General features: G+C 38.5%; 1 protein-coding gene across 1 annotated transcript in view; it reads right to left on the bottom strand.

Annotated features, from left to right (window-relative positions):
• The window catches only part of ERMP1 (endoplasmic reticulum metallopeptidase 1), a 45,190-nt gene that overhangs the window by 8,924 nt on the left and 15,818 nt on the right, over window positions 1-20,448 (bottom strand). The window contains exons 5-13 of the mRNA XM_033123701.1: window positions 18,682-18,828; window positions 17,983-18,075; window positions 15,545-15,757; window positions 14,482-14,702; window positions 10,775-10,949; window positions 10,226-10,416; window positions 6,969-7,121; window positions 4,180-4,382; window positions 3,566-3,681 (exon numbers count right to left, since the gene is read on the bottom strand). Coding sequence (XP_032979592.1) covers window positions 3,566-3,681; window positions 4,180-4,382; window positions 6,969-7,121; window positions 10,226-10,416; window positions 10,775-10,949; window positions 14,482-14,702; window positions 15,545-15,757; window positions 17,983-18,075; window positions 18,682-18,828 — 1,512 coding nt within the window. The remainder of the gene's footprint in view (window positions 1-3,565; window positions 3,682-4,179; window positions 4,383-6,968; window positions 7,122-10,225; window positions 10,417-10,774; window positions 10,950-14,481; window positions 14,703-15,544; window positions 15,758-17,982; window positions 18,076-18,681; window positions 18,829-20,448) is intronic.

Below are 20,448 nucleotides of genomic sequence, written 5' to 3'. Positions count from 1 at the left end.
AGAGAGAGAAAAAAAACATAAATTACTAATCTCAGAAATGAAAGAGAGGACATTATTACAGATCCAATGGACAGTAAAAGGATCATAAAAGAATATTATGAACAACTCTGTGCTCACAAATTGAATAACCCAGATAAAAAGGACCAATTCCTTCAAAGGCATAATCTACCAAAAGCCACCCAAGAAGAAATACACAATCTGAATAGTCCTATATTTATTAAAGAAATTGAATCAATAATTAATGACCTTCCAAAACAAAAAACCAGGCCCAGCTGGGTTCACTGGTGAATTCTACCAAATATTTAAGGAAAAATTATACCAGTTCTCTGCAACCTCTTAAGATAGAAGCAGAGAAAACACTTCCTAGCTAATTCTATGAGGCCAGCATCACCCTAATACCAAGACCACACAAAGACATTATAAGAAAACTTACAGACTAGTATCTCTTATGAACATAGATGTAAAAATTCTCAACATAATATGAGCAAATCAAATCCAGCAATATATTTTGTAAAAAAAGAATCATATACTATGACTAAGTGGGCTTTATTACAATTATGCTAGATTAGTAAGTAGTTCAATATTTGAAAATCAATTAATGTAATCTATCACATCAACAGGCCAAATAGAAATCATATGATCATATTAATAGAAAAGCATTTGACAAAACCCAACCTCCATTTGCAGTAAACACTCTCAGCACACTTCAAATAGAGGGGAACTTCCTGATAAAGAACATCTACGGAAAATCTACAGTAACATCACATCCAGTTGGTTAAGAAACTAGAAACTTTCCCACTAAAATGCGGAACAAAGCAAGGACATCCACTCTTACCACTCCTTTTCAAAATCATACTAGGAAGTCCTAGCTAATGCAGTAAGAGAAAAGGAAATAAAAGGTATAATGATTGGGAAGAAAGAAATTTTTTTCTTTGTTTGCAGATGACATGATCATGTACTCATATGTAGGAAATTCAAAAGAAGCAACAACAAAAAAACTCTAATATACAATATAGCAAGGCTACAGGATACAAGATTAATATACAAAAGTCAATTGCTTTCCTATATACCATCAATGAACAGTACTAGTTACATTAGCACACACACCCCCAATGAAATACTTAGGTATAAATCTAAGAAGAGATGCACAAATCTATTGTCAGGAAAACTACAAAACTCTAATGAAAGAAATTAAACAAAAGGGGGATCAAATATATGGTGATGGAAGGAGAACTGACACCGGGTGGTGAACACACAATGGGATTTATAGATGATGTATTACAGAATTGTACACCTGAAATCTATGTAATTTTACTAACAATTGTCACCCCAATAAATTTTAAAAAATTAAGCAAGATATAGGTATTCCATGTCATTTAGGAAGAGTAAATATTGTTAAGGTATCATTTGCCCCCAACTTGATCTATAGATTCAATGCAATTCCACTCAAAATGCCAGAAAGTTATTTTGTGGATATTAACTAACTGACATGTGGAAAGACAAAAGACAAGCAATATACTCAAGAATAAAGTTGGAGGAGTATCACTACCCAACTTCAAGACTCACTGTATAGCTGCAGTGGTCAAAACAATACAGTAATGGCAAAACAACAGAGCACTAGCTAGATAAGCAGAACAGAACAGAGAGCCCAGAAATAGACCCATGCAAATATAATCAACTGATGTTTGACAAAGAAATAGGCAAGTCAGTGAAAACAGGATGGTCTTCAACAAACGGTACTGGAACAAGTGGAAATCCACCTGCAAAAGAAATGAATCTAGACACAGACCTTACATCTTTCGTAACAATTAACTTAAAATGTAGACCTAAATATAAAACACAAAATTAAAAACTTCTAGGAGATAACATTGGAGAAAAGCTAGAGCCCTTGGGTGTGGCAATGATTTTTAGATCCAATACCAAAAGCAAGATCCACAAAACAACATTTAATTAAGCTGGACTTCATTAAATTTAAAAATTTATGCTCTGTAAAAAAAAAAAAAAAAAAAAAAAAAAAAAAAAACACTATCAAAAGAATGAAAGGACAAGCCAGACTGAGAGAAAATATTTGCAAAGCACTTACCTAACAAAGGATTTATATCCATATATACATAGAACTCATAAATCTCAACAATAAGCTAACAACCCAATTAATAGACAATAGATCTAAATAGACACCTCACCAGAGAAGATACACAAATGGCAAATAAGCATAATGAAAAGATGCTAAACATGTACCATTAGGGAACTGCAAATTAAAACGACCACTGCGTATCTACCAGAAAGGCTAAAACCCAAAACGCTACAGCACCAAAAGCTGATGAGGACTCAGAGCAACAGGAACTCGCATTCACTGCTGAGGAAAGCAAAACAGTGTAGCCCCTTTGGAAGACAGTTTGGCAGTTTCTTACAAAGGTAAATATAAGCTTACCATACAAGCCAGCAGTTGTGCTCCTTGGTATTTATCCAAATGAGCTGAAAACTTATGTCCACACAAAAACCTACACACACGTTTATAGCAGCTTTATTCGTAATTGCCCAAAACTGGAGGCAACCGAGTTTTTCAGTAGGTGAATGGATAAACAAACTGTCGTGCATTCATAGTGTTATTCAGCAATAAAAAGAAATGAGCTATCAAGCCACTAAAAGACATGAAGGCACCTTACATGCATGTTGCTAAATGAAAGAAGCCAATCTAAGAAGGCTACAATCGGTTTGATCCTGGCTATACGGTATTCTGAAAAAGGCAAAACAGAGAGACAAAAAGATCAGTGGTTACGGGGGAGTGAAGAGGAGAGAAGGATGAGAATAAGTGGAACGCAGTGGTTTTCAGGGCACTGAGTCTATTCTGCATGACACTGTACGATACATTTGTCAAGCCTCCCAGTATTACACAACACAGAGTGAACTGAACCTCAGTCTAAACTAAGGACATTAGCTATTAGGTTGGTGCAAAAGTAATTGCAGTTTTTGCAATTATTTTTAACCTTTTAAACCACAGTTACTTTTGCACCAACCTAATAATAATAATAATGTATCAATACTGGCTAATCATTATAAGAAATGTACCATACTAATGCAAGATGTTAACAGAGGAAGCTGGAGGATGGGGTCATATGGAAACTCTGTACTTTTGCTCAATTTTTGTGAAAATCTAAAACTGCTCGAAAATACAAAGGCTGGGGCGGCCAGATGGCTCAGTTGGTTAGAGTACAGGCTCTCAACAACAAGGTTGCCGGTTCAATTCCTGCATGGGATGGTGGGCTGCGACCCCTGCAACTAAAGGTTGAAAATGGCAACTGGACTTGGAGCTGAGCTGCGCCCTCCACAACTAGATTGAAGGACGACGACTTGGAGCTGATGGGCCCTGGAGAAACACAACTGTCCCCCAATAAAATAAATAAAATACAAAGGCTGTTAAATTGTCTTTAAAAAATCATAACCAGCTTCAATTGTTTTTAGAAACACTAAGTTGCTGGCCACTATTAAAAATTTGAGGAAAAAAAATACATTCTTATTAAACATTTGAAGAACTAAAGGCAGCAAGAAAAAACTCATGACTTACCTGTTGCTTCAAAGGTCAGCTTTATAGAATCCCAGGGTGTCTGTTCTTTGGAGACGAGTCTGAAATGAACAGGATCTCTCGGGGAAACCTCTGGGGCAGGAAGATACCAGTTTTTCCTATTTGGGATGGAATTCAATATTTCAATAATATTTAGGATGCTAGCTATCTATAACTCATGGAAGTGTTCAGAATATATGAAACACATTTTGGGGTATGAAAATAAACTCTGATGGGCATAATAAACAATGCCAAATCCTCTGAAGCCCAGGTTACTGCATAATCAAACCTCAAAGTCGAGAATAAAGGGTCCTAGGTGACCTTGATTCCGCTACTCATCCTATTTCTTCTCATCTAATCCTTCACTGCCAAACCATAAAAACTTCCCAGATCAGTGAAGGGGGCCACCCTTTCTAGCGACTCAGATTTCTACAGGAAATACTTCTTGAATTTGCAAACAGCAAAGAAACAAACAGAACTTTTGCAGTGATAGAAAAAAACAGTATAAATAGCACTTGCCTTTGGGGTGAACCAGTTTAAATAAGGAAGTCCTGATACAGTGACAGGACTGGAGAACAAACTAACCTCCAGCGACAGCAGAACAGTAGGGAACCAACCTGATCAGAAAGTGCACTGGAAGGTACCACGGGAAACCACACAGGGGCGCACTCTCCTCGCAGTGAGCCCGGATGGTGTCGTTGATCTCCGGAACGTGAGGGGTTACGTGAGACATTCCGGTGTAATCAAACCCATTGATCCATATTCCAGAGTCCCGCTTAACTATGTTTCCATCCAAGTCATGAAATGTTCTAGTCATATGCTGGAAAGAACAAGGCTAATGAGAAAACTACTGTTTGAACTCCGTCAGCTACATCCCCACCCCAGATTAATAAAAATGGGTAAGTCTGACGATACCCAGAAATGCTGTGGCTATAGGGCAACAGTGAGGCAGGAGTGTAGGCTGGCACGACCACGCTAGGAACCTGTCTAGCGTTACCTCATAGAGTGAAGATGTACATACCCTTCAAGCCAGCAATTCCACTCCTGAATATATACCTTAGAGAAACTCTTGCGAGGTACCTGAGTGTTGATTCAACATTGTCCATATTAGCAAAAAACTGGACACCCGAATGTTCATTAACAGTAGAATGGGCAAACAAACTGGAGCATCATCCTACCACAGAAGTCCATTCAGCAACGAAAACTAACGCACTGCAGTGACACAAATCAACAGGGAAGATTCTCACAGACTTTTGGGCAAAAGAATATTTATGGTATGGCTTTACCTGTAAGTTCAAAAACAGGCTAAACTATATGTTGTTTAGGGATATATACATATGTAGTAAAATAAGGTAATGAGTAACTCCCAACGTCAAGGCAGTGGGTGAGCACTTCTTTGGAGGCCAGGGAGATGGAGAAGGGGAAAGAGCTGGGATCAGGAAAGGACACTTGGGTTTGTCTTAGGTACTGCTAATGCTCTTTCTTTTAAACTTGCTGATGGATGTCCAGATGATGGCTTTATTATTTCTTAGGAATATATTTACATATTTAAATTTCATATAAAAATTTTGAAAACCTAATTTCAGATTTAAAACACATGAACACTAGAATTCCTTTTAAATAAGGACTTAAAACACATACATCCTAAGATAAATATACATACACACGCATGTCCCTTTCATTGTGTTACATGAAGCTAATTCTCGTGCAGAGAAAAACAGGAATCACAGCTCACCACTAGATGACAGACGTGTGCTTAACAGAATTCTATGAAAGGGCACCATTTTCCATCTGGAATAGTTTTATTAACAGCAGAAAGCAGCCTAAAGAATATCAAACAGGAAAAGAAAAAGGACTACATAGGGCAGGGGGTCAGCAAACTACAGCCCGCAAGCCAAATGGCCCACTACCATTTTTATAAATAAAGCTTTATGGAACATGGCCACACTCATTTGTTTAGGTCTTGCCTTATGGCTGCTTTCACTCTGTAAAAACAGGTGTGACAGAGACCATATGGCTGACAGATCTTAAAATATTTATTATCTGGCCCTTTACAGAAAAAATTCACCAACTTCTGGCACCGAGGAAGACGTGAACTCCAAAATCAAATCAGCACAGTTTTTAAAAATAAAAGTCTAACTCTTCCTAAATACCTCTGATGTAATTATAAAAATTAGCAAGACACTATGTTGTACACCTGTACATCAGAATACTGTACATCAACTGCAATTTAAAATTAAGTTTTAAGCAGAGGCCGGATGGCTCAGTTGGTTAGAGCATGAGCTCTGAACGTCAGGGTTGCCGGTTCGATTCCCACATGGGCCAGTGAGCTGTGCCCTCCACAACTAGACTGAAGGACAACGAGCTTCTGCTGAGCTGCCAGGGGGGCGGCCGATGGCTCAGTTGGTTAGAGCGCAATTTGGAGCTGAGCTGCGCCCTCACAACTAGATTGAAGGACAACGACTTGGAGCTGATAGGTCCTGGAGAAACACACTGTTTCCCGATATTCCCCAATAAAAGTGAAAAAAAAAAAAACTTATTTTAAAAAATAATAAAAAAATAAAGTTTTAGAAAAGTAGTAAGTCACTGAAAAACATTAAATTTCCTAAAAAACTAGCTTTTCTTCTCTAAAGGTTTCACAAATAGTAAGATTTGTCACATAAAATGTGTCACTGTGTCCTTCAGAACAATAAACAAAGAGAAGCTGGCCCTTTTTCAAAATTTCCCCTCTGACATTTAAGTTCAGATATGATTACTTATTCAAACCTTTGAATAATTATCTAGGTTATGACTCTTGGCTTTTCTGTCTGGTCACTCCACAACTTCTGACAGAGATGACTGGCAATGAGGCAACTCAGTCCTTTTCCCTTCTTTATAGTACAAGCTCTAAAAAGTGTGAAGAAAAACTTGAAACCTAAGAAAGTTCTAAAACTCATTTTATTACTTTCTATTTTATTTTCATTGTCACATATTACTTTGAGTGTTACCTAAGATCAGTTTTACTAGCATTTTAAAACATCTATTTTATTTTGCCAGTTGACAGGAGTTTGGATTTTTACTCATCCTGCAGACATTTTTATAATATCCACTTCTAAAAACTCATTATTCCAAGATATATGTTTATTCTTGTTTTTCCAAGTAGCTGCATTTTTACAATTTGAACAGTAATAAAAACAACAAGCAGATATTTCCGATTTGGTCTTTTGGGAGAAAAGTGTGTTTAGCTGATAAGAATGCCTCTTGCTGGTCAGTCTTTTCCTCACTGCTTTACATAAAATAGTTGAGTAAAACTAAATAGGTCAACAGTAGAAAAGTCAGTTGGTTTTCCTGTTGACTAGTGAAGCTCAAAAACACAAAAGGCTTTCCTCTCCAGAATCTCAAATAGCTCACGCAAAATTGCTCTTACCTGAAGAAACACTCTCTTTGGCTTCGGACTGGCAGGATTGGAGCTATACGGGAAAAAAGTTCCACTGCAAACGAGGAGGAATGTAACTGTACATACCAAAGTTAAAGTCAGCATGGTTTTTTTTGTGCTTTTGGCAAGGTAGATGAAGTTAATCTAAAACACAAAACACAAAAATAAAGAAGTTACCACTGGCAGCAAGGTGCTTTTAACTATTTTATAACAGGTGTTACCCAACAGATAATGAAGACAATTTATCAGCATGTGCCAACATACTCCACCAGTAAAAAAGCACTAGTTATATGGGATTTCCCCATATCACAAATCAGAGCCCAGGTAAGTGAGAGATGCCTCATCTGCCATGATGGTGGCTTTCTGACAGGCAGCCAGGCAGCGAGAGGAAAAGGGAAAGTGAGACAGTGTTTACTCGGTTGGCGCAGAAACTAGAGGATGTAAATCCACCACCAGTCAAACCACGACCTTATTTTACTTCCTATTCTATCAATGCCCTGTTAACGGTGCATGACAGACTATTTAACCAAAACATCATGACATCAGGCTTTTATTAAAGAAACAGGTAAGCTTTTAAGCGGAAGAAGGCCTGGTTCAGTAAAATTCAAATTTTCACTCAATGCTTCTGTAATGTGCCAGGTACTGGATTCACCTGAACTAGCATTTAGATGTACCTTTGCCCGTGGACCTGCATATCAGGAAAAACTGCAAAACAAAGTAATACTGTCCCTTTCAATGCCAAGTTAACCGAAGTCAATACAATCAAACCAACAAATCTGAACTTGGGCAGACAAAGCAAGTGACTCAGTCTCAAGGAGGACAAGCATCCAGAAAATCCTCAATATGCTTACGTTAGCCTTTTACTTGTGATGAAATCACTGAATTAAAAGCTGTAGGGAACATACATGACTCCGATCCCTTAGTGGGTTCTGAAGGAGTCACTTGGAGAAACAATGATATAGTCCCAGCTCCCCCTTTTGCCTGCTCCCCCTTTTGCCTCATCCCCCTTATCACACACCCTCTAGGGTAAGTAAAAAAGAACATGAATATGAAAATTTTTACTGCAATGAAAATAAAGAATTAAGCCAGTAGTCATAACTTACCATCGACTCTATTATATAAATTAAAGAATTTTAGATCCACAGTGTAACAGTATCCCATCCAGTGTAATTGCCAGCAAAACAGTCCTGGTCTGATGTGAAAGATGTGAGGTTTTTATAGTGGGAGCACAGAAATAAGACAAAGTTCCCAAGGACCCAAGACCATGAGTTAGCAAAACAGAATTTGCTACCTTCATTTAATCAACATAACCATGAGAGCCCCAGCATGGGATAACCCCAGGAAACCTGTTAACTGATCACTTGACAGGAATCTAATTGCTGTCTAGCAAATATATTTTAAAAATCCCCTAGGACTGCAAGAAAAGCTGTCTGAACTGCGCAGTGGTCCAGTTCCCCATCACCCGAGGAGTATGGGCTCAGGGTGAACAAGCCACACTCTCCTTAACACCGCGACACACGAGGAAATAAGGAGAAGGATAACCCACACCATCAAAGAGCAGCAGAGCTGTTTCCCAGAATGAAAACTAAATGAGGTTTTTAAGTATTTCAAGAGGCACTCTCCAAAAGCTCTCCTACTGAATTTAGCAAATAATTTAGAGGGAAATATACTTTAATCCTCTTTTTTATGGTTTCCAAGATATCCATGCTTTGGGGTCATTTTCAACTTCCACAGTGAGTTTTTCAGAGTTCATTTTAATTCTTCCATATGGAACAGCATGAAATGCCCCACATTTTGATCTCATCTTTTATGAGCTTCAATAACTTTCATTCACTGACCGATTTAAATACACTGGGGGTGTCCCGTGCATAAGTCAGCTGACTCCAGATGAGGGCCTGATCTACATATGACGAAACTCCACCATCTCTAATTCTCACGACAGCAAACCTATCCTAACATGTACAGGGGATTTAAAGGCTTAGTATTAAAACCAAAGTAAGTGAACCCTAAAAGCAACAAAAAACATTTTAGAATTCTCCATCCATCCCTGCAAATACCAATAAGGACTTAATCATTATGTTAAAGGTAAACTGGCTGGAATGCTCAGGTATCTTTTAGGACTAGTCCAGCTGACCTCAAACAATAGTGTGTGTAAGAATCACTCTCTAGGGCTATATACGCAGGTGCATATATATAGTTATTTATTGGCTAATGCTGACCATGCATGTAGTATTCTTAACCTGCTGTCTCTAGATCCAAATCTCCACACAAGATGCCCTTTACTGGATCAATATGGAAAAGCTCACTTTCTCCCTAGAGGAAACTACAATAAAGTCGTAACTGCTTTTTCTATACCTACAGGTACGTGCCTAACTTCAAACCTCCGCGCGTACCTGTAGGTATTCAGGAAGTACTTCTTACTCTTAGGAAGTCCAGTGAAAAGAGCCACACAACAGACACCAGCCTCCCCTAGGGAGCCAGAGCCCTGAGTCCTGGGGAATGTGGACACACTGCCAAGGGCAGACCTCTGCCTGGAGCTTCCTCGAACAAAGGGGTTCTGGTTGTCAACCCTGCAGCATGTCCTTCCCTCCCTCTAGAGAGTCCCAGGGAAGAGAGGCAGGGGTTGCAAAGGTGGGACTCTCCCTCTGAGGGCAGAACACTGATAAAGAACAATGACAACCCTGTGACCCTCTTTCATTTGCTAAATAAAAGCATTTGGGGTGTCATTAAGTGTATATCACTCAAAGACACACACTCAATTAATGGACTTTGCTGTGCTAGCAGCAAGGTAGTAGAGTGATAATGGAAAAGCCTCATCGGAATTAGTCTTCCTTCACCAGCTTTAACAGCTGTAATAGAACTACTATGTAGGTATTAACATTGGCCTCTAATTAGTAGGTTCAAAACACACTATTAGGATTCATTCTAAAAATTCACCACCAAGCCCTCTCTACCAATTCTCACTTGGTATGCATTCTACAAATTCACATTCAAGTAATTTGAAAAGTTATGTATAATCATCAGAGGATTGGGGAGGATGAGGAGGCAAAAATAACAACAAAAACCCCATTCTACATTTTCTTACCATACCAAACCCACAATATGCACTGTCATGCACCATTTCTTTTGTTTAAGAATGGCTCAATAATAAATAAGGAACACTATGTAACAGAATAGTATGGCTACACTCATCACATATTTATATAAAAAACTGAAGAAAGAAGAAAATTAAACATTTTTTTCCTTACAAAATAGGAAGAGAGAATCATCGTACAACCAGCCAAAATGGAAGCCAGCACAACATCAGGTGGAATTTCCGAACCACTCCTCCCAAGGATGGGGGTAAACATCTCAAATACAGCCCAGATGAGGTACAATGCATAAAGATAAGGAATAAACATCCCCAGAAGGTAAAAGGCAATAAATTTTCCTTGGGCACCTAGAGAAAAAGAGAAAGAAAACACCACTGAAATTCTACAGTGAGATTTTTATGGTACTGGTGTACTGTGGCACCTAACAGAAATTAGGTTAAAGGTGACTGTTGCCCTTTTGGTACATGTTATCTAGTAAGATAAAACACTTTTACTCAGAGAAGCTAAAGTACAAATAAGAACTAAACAAAATCCATAAAGACTATATTAGCATATGTTCATAAACGTGAGAATGGAATAGGGTATAAAGTATGAGATAAAAATCAGTGGTCTGAAAATTAAAAAAAAATACAATAGTTCCTGGAAGCTTTATCGTACGTATTTTAAGGTATTTTCCCATTTGTATCGAAACCAAAAATATCCTACCATGCTGCTTCAAGTCCTTGTACACACAAAGCTTTGTGAGCAACGGAAACGCCACCCAGACAGTACTAAGAAATGCCGAGCAAAATCCTCCGTAAGTGAGAGCTATAAGGGAACCACAGTGCACAAACAGCGAGATGTCAAAAAAGACTTCTCCCAGATACTGGTCACTGGCATTCTGAAAGAAAGGAAAACACACAAGTAGTCTCATTTATGGGCCATTCATAAATATTCAATTATAATCTAAGTTCCACTGCTCAGAAGGGTGACATTTTGTTTTAAGCAGGGTCTATCCTTTAAACTTTAAAGTCAACACTGACAAAGCTACCTCCTATCATGAAGCAATAAATTCAAACTGCTGCACAGGAAAGAAGAATTTAACAAGAGGGGGTAAAAATATCATTACTTGTATATAATCTGTGCTTTTCCTCCACGGGGCTCTAAGTAACCTTTGGAAATGTTCCAAAATAGAAGCAGTCTCCTAAAAACATTCACCTCTGTAAGCTATTCTTTTTATGAAACTTCCAAAGAATTTCAGGCACACTAGAGAAAGGGCCTGGAATAACAGTACAATTGACCCTCCATATCTGCGGAACGGAACATCGTTCTTTTTTAATGTTACACTGTTGATGACGTATACTACATATAGTTAAGCCTACAAAGGTTGTCTCTGTACTGCAAGTGCAGACTTTTTTCTTGTCATTATTCCCTAAACAATACAGTATAACCACTATTTACATACCATTTATATTGCATTAGGTCTAAGTAATCTAGAGATGATTTAAGTATATGGGAGGATGGAAGTGGGTCATGTGCAAATACTATGCCATCGTATATAAGGGACTTACGGTAAACACCAGAGGAGTGTCCAAGGACACCGAGGAACGACCGTATAGGCTGCTGCAGCGCCACCAACAGTACACCTGGAAAACTGCAGGGCCTTTAGAGCATAACGCCATCTGGGAGTTTTGGCTTGATTCCTGAGTCTTTCCTATCTCCAACAGGTCTTGTAGTGAAGCTTTTTGCCCCTGTACTGGTTTCCTGGTACTTCCACACTATAAAATTTGATCAATACTTTTGGGCTTTGAAGTCTGAGCATTCCTGTGCAACACCTTGAGTTCTTTAGAAGAAAGCTGCCATACGAACTTACTCCATTTTAACATCTGTACTAGTGGTTCTAGTAATGTAAACATGAAAGTTATCATTTCAGTGCTGAAATACCAACATGGAACAGATATCCTTAAGTTGTCCTCTTTTCTGCCTTCTTACTTCTGTGTACAGTCCCGGGCAAGTTTGTTTTAAAAGACCCTCCTACTTCCAGGGCTCATGCGTTTCAATCACGTTTTCAAAATAAATCAAAGTTCATTTGACAAACTCCCTTGGCTATTGTTGTTAAATACTTAGATGTTCAACATAGTGTTCATCAAGAGGCATGGTCTTTAAAAAAGAGGAAAATAATCCTTGGGATTCAATTTAAATACCACTCAGATATTTAAAAACAAAAGATTTCAGTAATGAAGACTGTAATAACTGAAAATGTTTTACATTAAGTTCCCAGATTATACCCAAAGATCAAACATCCCTCAAATCTAGTTCCCTTCTCCCCATCTCTGTTGATCCCTCCCTGCTCTGCCTGTTCCAATCCATTCTACACACTGTTATCAGAGTTTTTGTACTAAATCACAAATTGTCTCACTCACTATCCTGCTTAGGAAATTTTAATGGTGGCCCCAATGATTTTTAGGGTGCAACTTCACCCTGGCCTGCTTTTCCAGTTTCTGTGCTATCACCTTGTCTTCACCACACTGAACTATTTATGGACTATGACCCAAATACATCTTGTATATTACCACCTTTGACTGTCCATCAACCTGTTCTCTATCTGGCACACTTCTACTCATGCTTCAAAAACCCAGTTCAAATGTTACCACCCTTTGCACGAAGCCTTCTTGACTTCTATAAACAAAATTCATCTCTCCTGGCCCTGTATTCCTATCCATGTGTCACTCTATTTCATTTCCTCCCAATGGACTGTAATCACTGTGGTTTTCCCATCTTCCCAAAGGAAACTGTGAGCTCCTCAAAGAAAGAGATCACATCCTTATGCATCTCTGTTTCACCAGGCCTTAGTATGGTGCTCAAAGAATATTTGTAAAATGAAAATGAAACACATTACTCTTTCCATTGAGCTTTCAGCCTGAAGTTTTATGATTGGACAACTGAAGTTGGTCAAAGTCAATGGAATTTTACTAAGCATTCCTGTGGCCACCCGCTCCCCTGATCCCTCCCACCTACGTGCTGTATCAACAATAGCCACACTCTGGTTCCATACCATTGCACTAAGAATAAGCATGTGAAATTGATCCCCATGGTGTAATTCTTTTGGAAACTGAAGCCACTAAGATACAAGTATTAGCTTAACCATCCATGGATGGCTAACCTCAAAGAATCTTTCTTCAATGAGGGCTGCTAACAAGAACAGCTCCTCAGACCATATCCCAACATTAACAATAAGCTGAAGGATGCTGGATTTCAGGCTTCCATGTGTCCCTTCCGATCCCTCCAAGGACAAACTGAAACAAAACAGGTGGACATTGCCTTTCTCAAAATAATGGAGCTAAAAAATATTTTTCCCTTTAACTCACTTAGAATCTGTCAAAAACCATGGCTCACTCTCTCACTGTCATTTATTTTTAGTCCTATTATCTCAACCCTAATTCCTAATTTTATCTTTATCAAATAACTGTATAGAGTTGGAACCATAACAATATGACGTTATCTAAATCAGCATAAATCATCCTGGGACCCTATCTCTCTTCCCATATGCATGCTGTCCAAATTTACATCAGCATAGGTTAAAAAAAAAAGTAAAGGGAACTGAAGAGAAAACTTTAAGTGTAGCTTTAAGTGTAACAGTCTTTCAGACAGCAAATACTTGCTGTGTGTTAGTGCTGTGTGTCAGACACAGGGATAATGAACAAAACAATCCCTGCCCTCATGGAGTTTACAGTCCAGGGGAGGACAGAGTTATTCAGACTTAAATAACTGGGGGAGCCCAGGGAGGGCTGGTAGATTCAAGAGCATGGTTACAAAAACTTAGGCTGATTCGGCAGACGCCAGAAGGCTGTGCTAACAAGCCTTGCTGTCACCATCACCCCAAATACCGTTGACAGCTTTATAACCTCATCTGAAATCTTCCAGAAAGCCCTCAGAATAAGAAGCCTTTCAGAAATTGACCACAGTTCTGGGAGCCCATTTCCTATAACCACGCCCAACAGTTTTTGATAGGCCAGGCCAATACAGGCATATACCACATAATGACATTTTAGTCAAGGACAGACCACATATATGACAGTGGTCCCATAACATTATAATGAAGCTGGAAAATTCCTGTTGCCTAGTGACACTGTAGCCATCACAAAGTCACAATGCATGACTCATGCTTGTGGTGATGCTGGTGTAAACAAACACCCTGCATGGCCAGTATATAAAAGTGCAGCACGTGCAGTTACAGGGGAAGGATCTCCCCGCTGGGTTTGTGTAAGTGCCCTCTGTGACATTCGCACAATGACAACGTTGCCTACTGACACATTTCTCAGAACGGATAACCACAGCTAAGTGATGCGTGACTGTACGATGAATCCCACTTGAGTTTGTCTTTAATCCTTGAAGGCAGCAAAGAGAAATCAATAAATATGCCTAACACTTACCACAAAATAAAATCTTTTTGCGAGGGTATGTATGAGTATTATTTTGGCTACCGCTGCAGTTCCATAAAGACAAACGGAGACATAGAAGTGGTTATACCATGAGAGAGACTGTCCAATCAGAGAGATGAACACTGCTATAATGAGAACGGTCACCAAGCTAGTGAACCAGCTTATCAGAGTGATGCCCACTCCACAGAAGAAGTCCTTCGTGTAGTTAGCCACTAATGAAGAGAAAACACAACGTGGAGACCACCATCTTTATCAAACAATTTCATAACCAGTAAGTAGAGTTAAAGGGGCAAATGTTAAAACAGAAAATTCACCACAGTTAAAACATATCAAAATGTCTTAGGGGTTAGGTTTGTTAAATACTAGAACAAGGAAGGTATCAATGAATACTATTCAAGTTAACATTTACTGAGAGTCTGTGACTCAAAGAGACAAGTCTTCCAGGCATAGTTCAGACATATTCCTGACTAGGCAAGTGGGTAGTCGTAATCTTCATCACCTTTGGGATGCTTTGTGTACTGAAATATCAGCAAGAATGGAAGGCAAAGTTCCACATAAAATCTTGCTAAAAGAAGCTAACACGCGAAAAGAGGTGCACAGGAAAATAACTGGATAAAGGATTATTTAAATTGCTACTAAATATTTTATCTGGTATAGCATGCACCAATTTAGGCTGTAAAACATTTCAACTAGAAGACCAATTTAACCAGAAGCAATTCACTCATACTTCAAAACCGTGTGTTATTGGTCTGCAGTGTGGACAAGATGTTTTAATGGGGTTTTTCACTAAAAGTCAATCTGTACAAACCATTTTTCAGTAGCTCCTATGGGGTACTTCTATGTAGTGCACTAAGTACATAAAAATTGCCTGCTTCACCACAACCAAAAGCATAATGAGCATATTAATCTGATACTTTTAGAAATTACTCATATATCATATATTATTTTTCTTCAGACTTTCAACTTCTTGGAAAGATATAAGCAAACTAACTAAAAATCTTCAGGCAAATCCTTTATTTATGCCAGTATTGCTGTTTTAGGGGAAAATACTTACTCTTACGTTTGGGCTGCAACAATTTTTTGCCCAGGTACAGAACCACCACCATTACCACCATGCAGTTAATTATCGAGCCAACACGAGATGGGTAGGCAACAACAAACAGGCCGAGTACATCAAAGAAGACCATGTTCCCATGTCGATACTCAGAGGAAGAAACCAACGTATCAGATGTGGCTAGATACTTAAGAACTGCTAAAATGTTGTCACCTAGCAGTAAAGAAAAGAAGGATAACAAAGTTGAATGAACCATCCACTATTTGAGTAAAGAAATACCTAGAAAGAATGTGAACAGAAATAGCTTTCCACCATCCTGCTGCTCTCCCTGACGTTTCTTACCAAATTTCTCAAATTAAGTCCATGGCCCTATTCTTGTTTCCTTTCCACTTAGAGGTTCAGCCAACTGGCCTTCCTCCTTTCCCTTCTATTTGAACCATTCTGTGATCAACTGCATCCTCGCTCGCTGTTGAAAAATCCAATGGCTGTTTCTTAGTCCCTGTTCATTTACTATCTATTTAATGTAGCAGACCCTGCTCTAGACACCAGAAATTCTGTGCTGACCCAACAGACAAAAAGGCCTCTCATGAAGCTCACAGACATTAAACAAGTTATGACATGTGTGTTTAGAATTAATAAGGAATGCCAATTATATCTCAATAAAAAAAAAGAATAAAGAGAGGTATTAAAGTCCCCTGGGAACGTGTCATAGGAGACTAATGAGTTTGAGAAGTCAGGGAAGCGACCGTGAGGAAGCGATATTTTTAGCTGAAGGATGAATAGAAGCTAGCTACAAAGGGGGAGATTGTCCAGCCGGAGAGAACTGTGCAGATGAAGGCCCTGAGGGAAAGTTCCAAATACAGAAATAAAAGTCATGAATGAGGACAGAGTGATTCAGCAAAGAAACTGGAGATCAGGGAGAGTCATTATCAGGAAGAACCTGGCACATCAGAGGTTTATAATGGATATTTGTTCAATCAATCAATGAGTGGATGAGTTTGACCTTTACCGTAGGGGCAGTAAGAAGACTTGAATGATTGCCATTTCTTCCTGCTGCTCATCCCATCCTTGACCTTCTCTTCTTTTCACTGAAGACACCACACGGTCTTACCATGGGATTTCTTTCATGGGCTTCTCTGTCTGCCTTAAAACGCGTTTTCCCCAAAGCTCAGGTTTAGTCCTCTACCTTTGCTTCACTCTTCCAAAAAGCATTTCCATTCTCTATACTTTTGTGGTATTCTCTATGGCTTTAATTCCCAAACCCATATACCAAGTTCTGCCAAGAGCTCTACACTGTATCTGTGTTTTCCCCTGATGGGTTCACAGACCCCATCCATGTTGTATGTCTGATGGAGTTCTCAGTCTCCTTCCCCTCTCCATTACTGCTCTGGGTGAGAGTCACCCTCCCGCCCCCCTGTCTGAGCAGTGCCATCACCTTTTCCTTTCTAGCTAGGCTTTATACTTCGCAGTCATCTTTGCCGCCATCCATCTGACGCATCCCTTCTATTTAACCTGTCAAGTCTTGTTCAATTTACATCCAAATGTACCTAATTTGTTATCCCTCCCCTTTCCTTTCTAGCTTTTCTCAGCACCGCAGCCCAGGTCCTCATTATTCCACACTTACATTGCTGTCTCCTGGCTTCAATGACCAGCTCCGGGCTCTCTCCCAGCCCTACCACCCACTCCTCACAACACCAGGCTAACAGCATTTTATACCCTCATTCGCTCATGTACTCAGTTCTTCAATGATTCCTTATTTCTACAGCATCTTCTTGCTGATTTTTAAAGTCTTCTACAATTTTCTCTTCCCCATACACTTCTATCTCATTTCCTTCTATTTCTGAAAATATGACTTCCAACGTAGATCGTAGGCTGACAATCTATTCACCAACAACCACACACACACACACCCTACTCAAGGTGTGCTCTTACTTGGAATGTCCTGTCCACTGGGCCAAATCCTACCCACTCTTTAAGGCTTAGCATCAGACTCACCTCCCCTGATTACTCCAGATCTCTCTGGAAAGCACCTGCTCCTATGTAGTCCTGACACCTGTCCTATAACCCTCTCAACCACCCTCAGGAACAAACCTTGGGTCGATGTAACTTTTCTATACCTGGGCAAGCTGCCCAAATGTGTTGGTGCCACCTCCAATGTATAGCTTCCATTTTGACTACACTCTCATCGCTCAGCAATCCTACCATAACCCTGGGTCAACTCCCTTTCCAATTCCTCATAATGAAGCCTTATGTTCTTAATTGCTAAACTAGACTTCAAGGCTACAATTCATGCCCTCACGTCTCTAACTCCAGAGCCCCAGCTGATTCACACCATACATTGGCTCCCTAAACAGAAGGCACAGAATATTTATAGGTTTATAGATCATCCCTAATATTCCATCTCACCATATATGAAAAGTCTAAAGTAGAATACTGACCTGCTCTCTGAATGGAATCTGTTAGAATTCTGTCCGCTGTGTCATACTTGGTGTGATAAATGTATCCGTTCTCAATAAAAGCTAAGTCTATTCCTAAGACATACAGGGAAAAAAAAAGAAAAAAGGTCATTTTGCTCTAAAAATCAACTTTGCTTTAGGCTTATTTACTTAATGTATTTAATTCTTAGAAGACAAAATATCAAAGCAGTGGCATGTGGCTTTGTCACATTTATGGCTGAATAATGTAAATTCTTTTCCTAGTTCTTACAGAATCTACAGCTACGGTACCTAACTTAATACATCTGCCATCTACATACGTGCCAGGCCAGAGCCAAATTTTAACTTCAAATAAGCTGAAGAAGCCACCAAGGGTGTTGACAAAGCAAAATAACAATGCAAGTCAAAGACCCCTCAAGGATCTATTACCACCTTTTGGGAATGACCTGCTAAACAGTTCTCAGTTCTTCTGTCACACTGTGGGGCAAGATGATATGTTCTAGAAAAGGCAAGCATTTAAACTATACTGGAGTTTAAATGAAAAGCAAAATATCAGGGACTTAGTTTCAGGGAGTCAGAATACACAGCTCTAAGATAATTTGCTCTGAGAAAATGCTGTTTACTCACAAACTTCCAAAAAGTAAAATAAATTTGCCTTTGATTAAGCAGTCACACTACAGCCCATAACAACTTACAAAATACCTGGAATATTCCCAAAATCCCTGTAGATGCGAAAGTCAGTATCTGAAGGAATAATTCCACTCTGGAAAACCTCCTGAGCGACCACAGAAGCGAAAGGGTGTTTAGCTGCTGAAACATAAGCTTGGACCAACCAGGGATTTTCAGGACCTGAAATGGAACATGACAATATAAGTTTCTGGTTTTTTTTTAAACATACCAAATTTTTAATAAGCTTAAAACAGTTACTGTGGTGGTTTGGAGAGAAAGATCCAGTGTTTGGGGTTTTTTCAATCATTTTTTTCTTTACTTTCCAACATTTCTTGTATCAATGTGTATGACTTTTAGAATGAAAAATAACCTTTCAGAAAGTTAAACATCATCAGTAATCAGACATTACAGGCCTCCCAGTGTGATGCACTGAGAAGAATACAAACATAAAACAGAGAAAGAAAAATGATGATGGGGAAACTGGTTATCAAACCATATCATGTTAAAATACTATTAAAATATTGCTGTTAAAATATTAAAGCCATATAAAACAGAGCTAAACTATAAAGAAAAGTGTCATAAAAATCAGGATAATGGTTACTCTTAGATGAGAGGTAGGGAGTTATATTTGAAAAAAGGCAAGTGAAAACTTCTGGGAGGGGAGAGCAAAAGTCTATTCTCTTTCATGACTGGAGGTTAGGGGATACTCACCTTACAATAATTAAGTTTACACTTTCATATTTTCATGTGTTTCATATAATGATTATAATATATCTAATAAAACATGGCAATTAAATGCTATGTTTGCTCCTAAATTGGCGCTCACATTAAAAAACAAAACAACTGGAGAAATTTGAATATGCACTGTTCATTAGATAATAGTTTTATATTAATGTCATATTTTTGAGTGTGATAAATGTACTGTTATGAAGGAACATATCCTTTTATCTTCTGAGTAATTACATTGAGATTATCTCTTAAGATGGTTTTCCTCCTTTATTCTAATAGTGGTGAATTACATAGATTGATTTTTCAAATGGTAAACCATCTTCATTCACCATTCAGTAAAATTGCAGGATATAGTTGTAAAATCAATATATAAAACTCAGTTGCATTTTATACACTAATAATGAACTGTCAGATAGAGAAATTAAGAAAACAATCCCATTTATAACTGCATCAAAAAGAATAAAAAAAAAACAACTAAGAATAAAGAAGTTGAAAGATCTGTACACTAAAAACTATAAGACACTGATGAGAGGAATCCTAAAAAAGACACAAATAAATGAAAAGACTTCATACTCATGAATTGAAAGAATTAATAATGTTTAAATGGCCATAACTACCTAAAGCAATCTATAGATGCAATACAATCCCTATCAAAATTCCAATGGTATTTTTCAAAGATATAGAACAAACAATCCTAAAATTTGTATGGACCAAAAGACCCCGAATAGCCAAAACAATCTTGAGAAAGAAGAACAAACCTGGAGGCATCACATTTGCTGATTTCAAACTGTATTACAAAGCTATAGTAATCAAAACAGTATGGTATTGGCATAAAAACAGATACAAAGATCACTGGAACAGAGAGCCCAGAAATAAACCCAAGTATATATGGTCAATAAATTTATGACAAAGGAGCCAAGAATGTACAATGGAAAAAAGACAGCCTCTTCAATAAATAGTGTTGGGAAAACTGCACAGCCATAACCAAAAGAATGAAACTGGACCACTATCTTATACCATACACAAAAATTAACTCAAAGTTGATTAAAGATTTGAATATAAGACCTGAAA

This window comes from Rhinolophus ferrumequinum, chromosome 12, assembly GCF_004115265.2.
Source record: "Rhinolophus ferrumequinum isolate MPI-CBG mRhiFer1 chromosome 12, mRhiFer1_v1.p, whole genome shotgun sequence".
Taxonomy (NCBI): domain Eukaryota; kingdom Metazoa; phylum Chordata; class Mammalia; order Chiroptera; family Rhinolophidae; genus Rhinolophus; species Rhinolophus ferrumequinum.
Note: the sequence above shows the minus strand (reverse complement) of the source record. Positions and strands in the feature narration are given on the sequence as shown.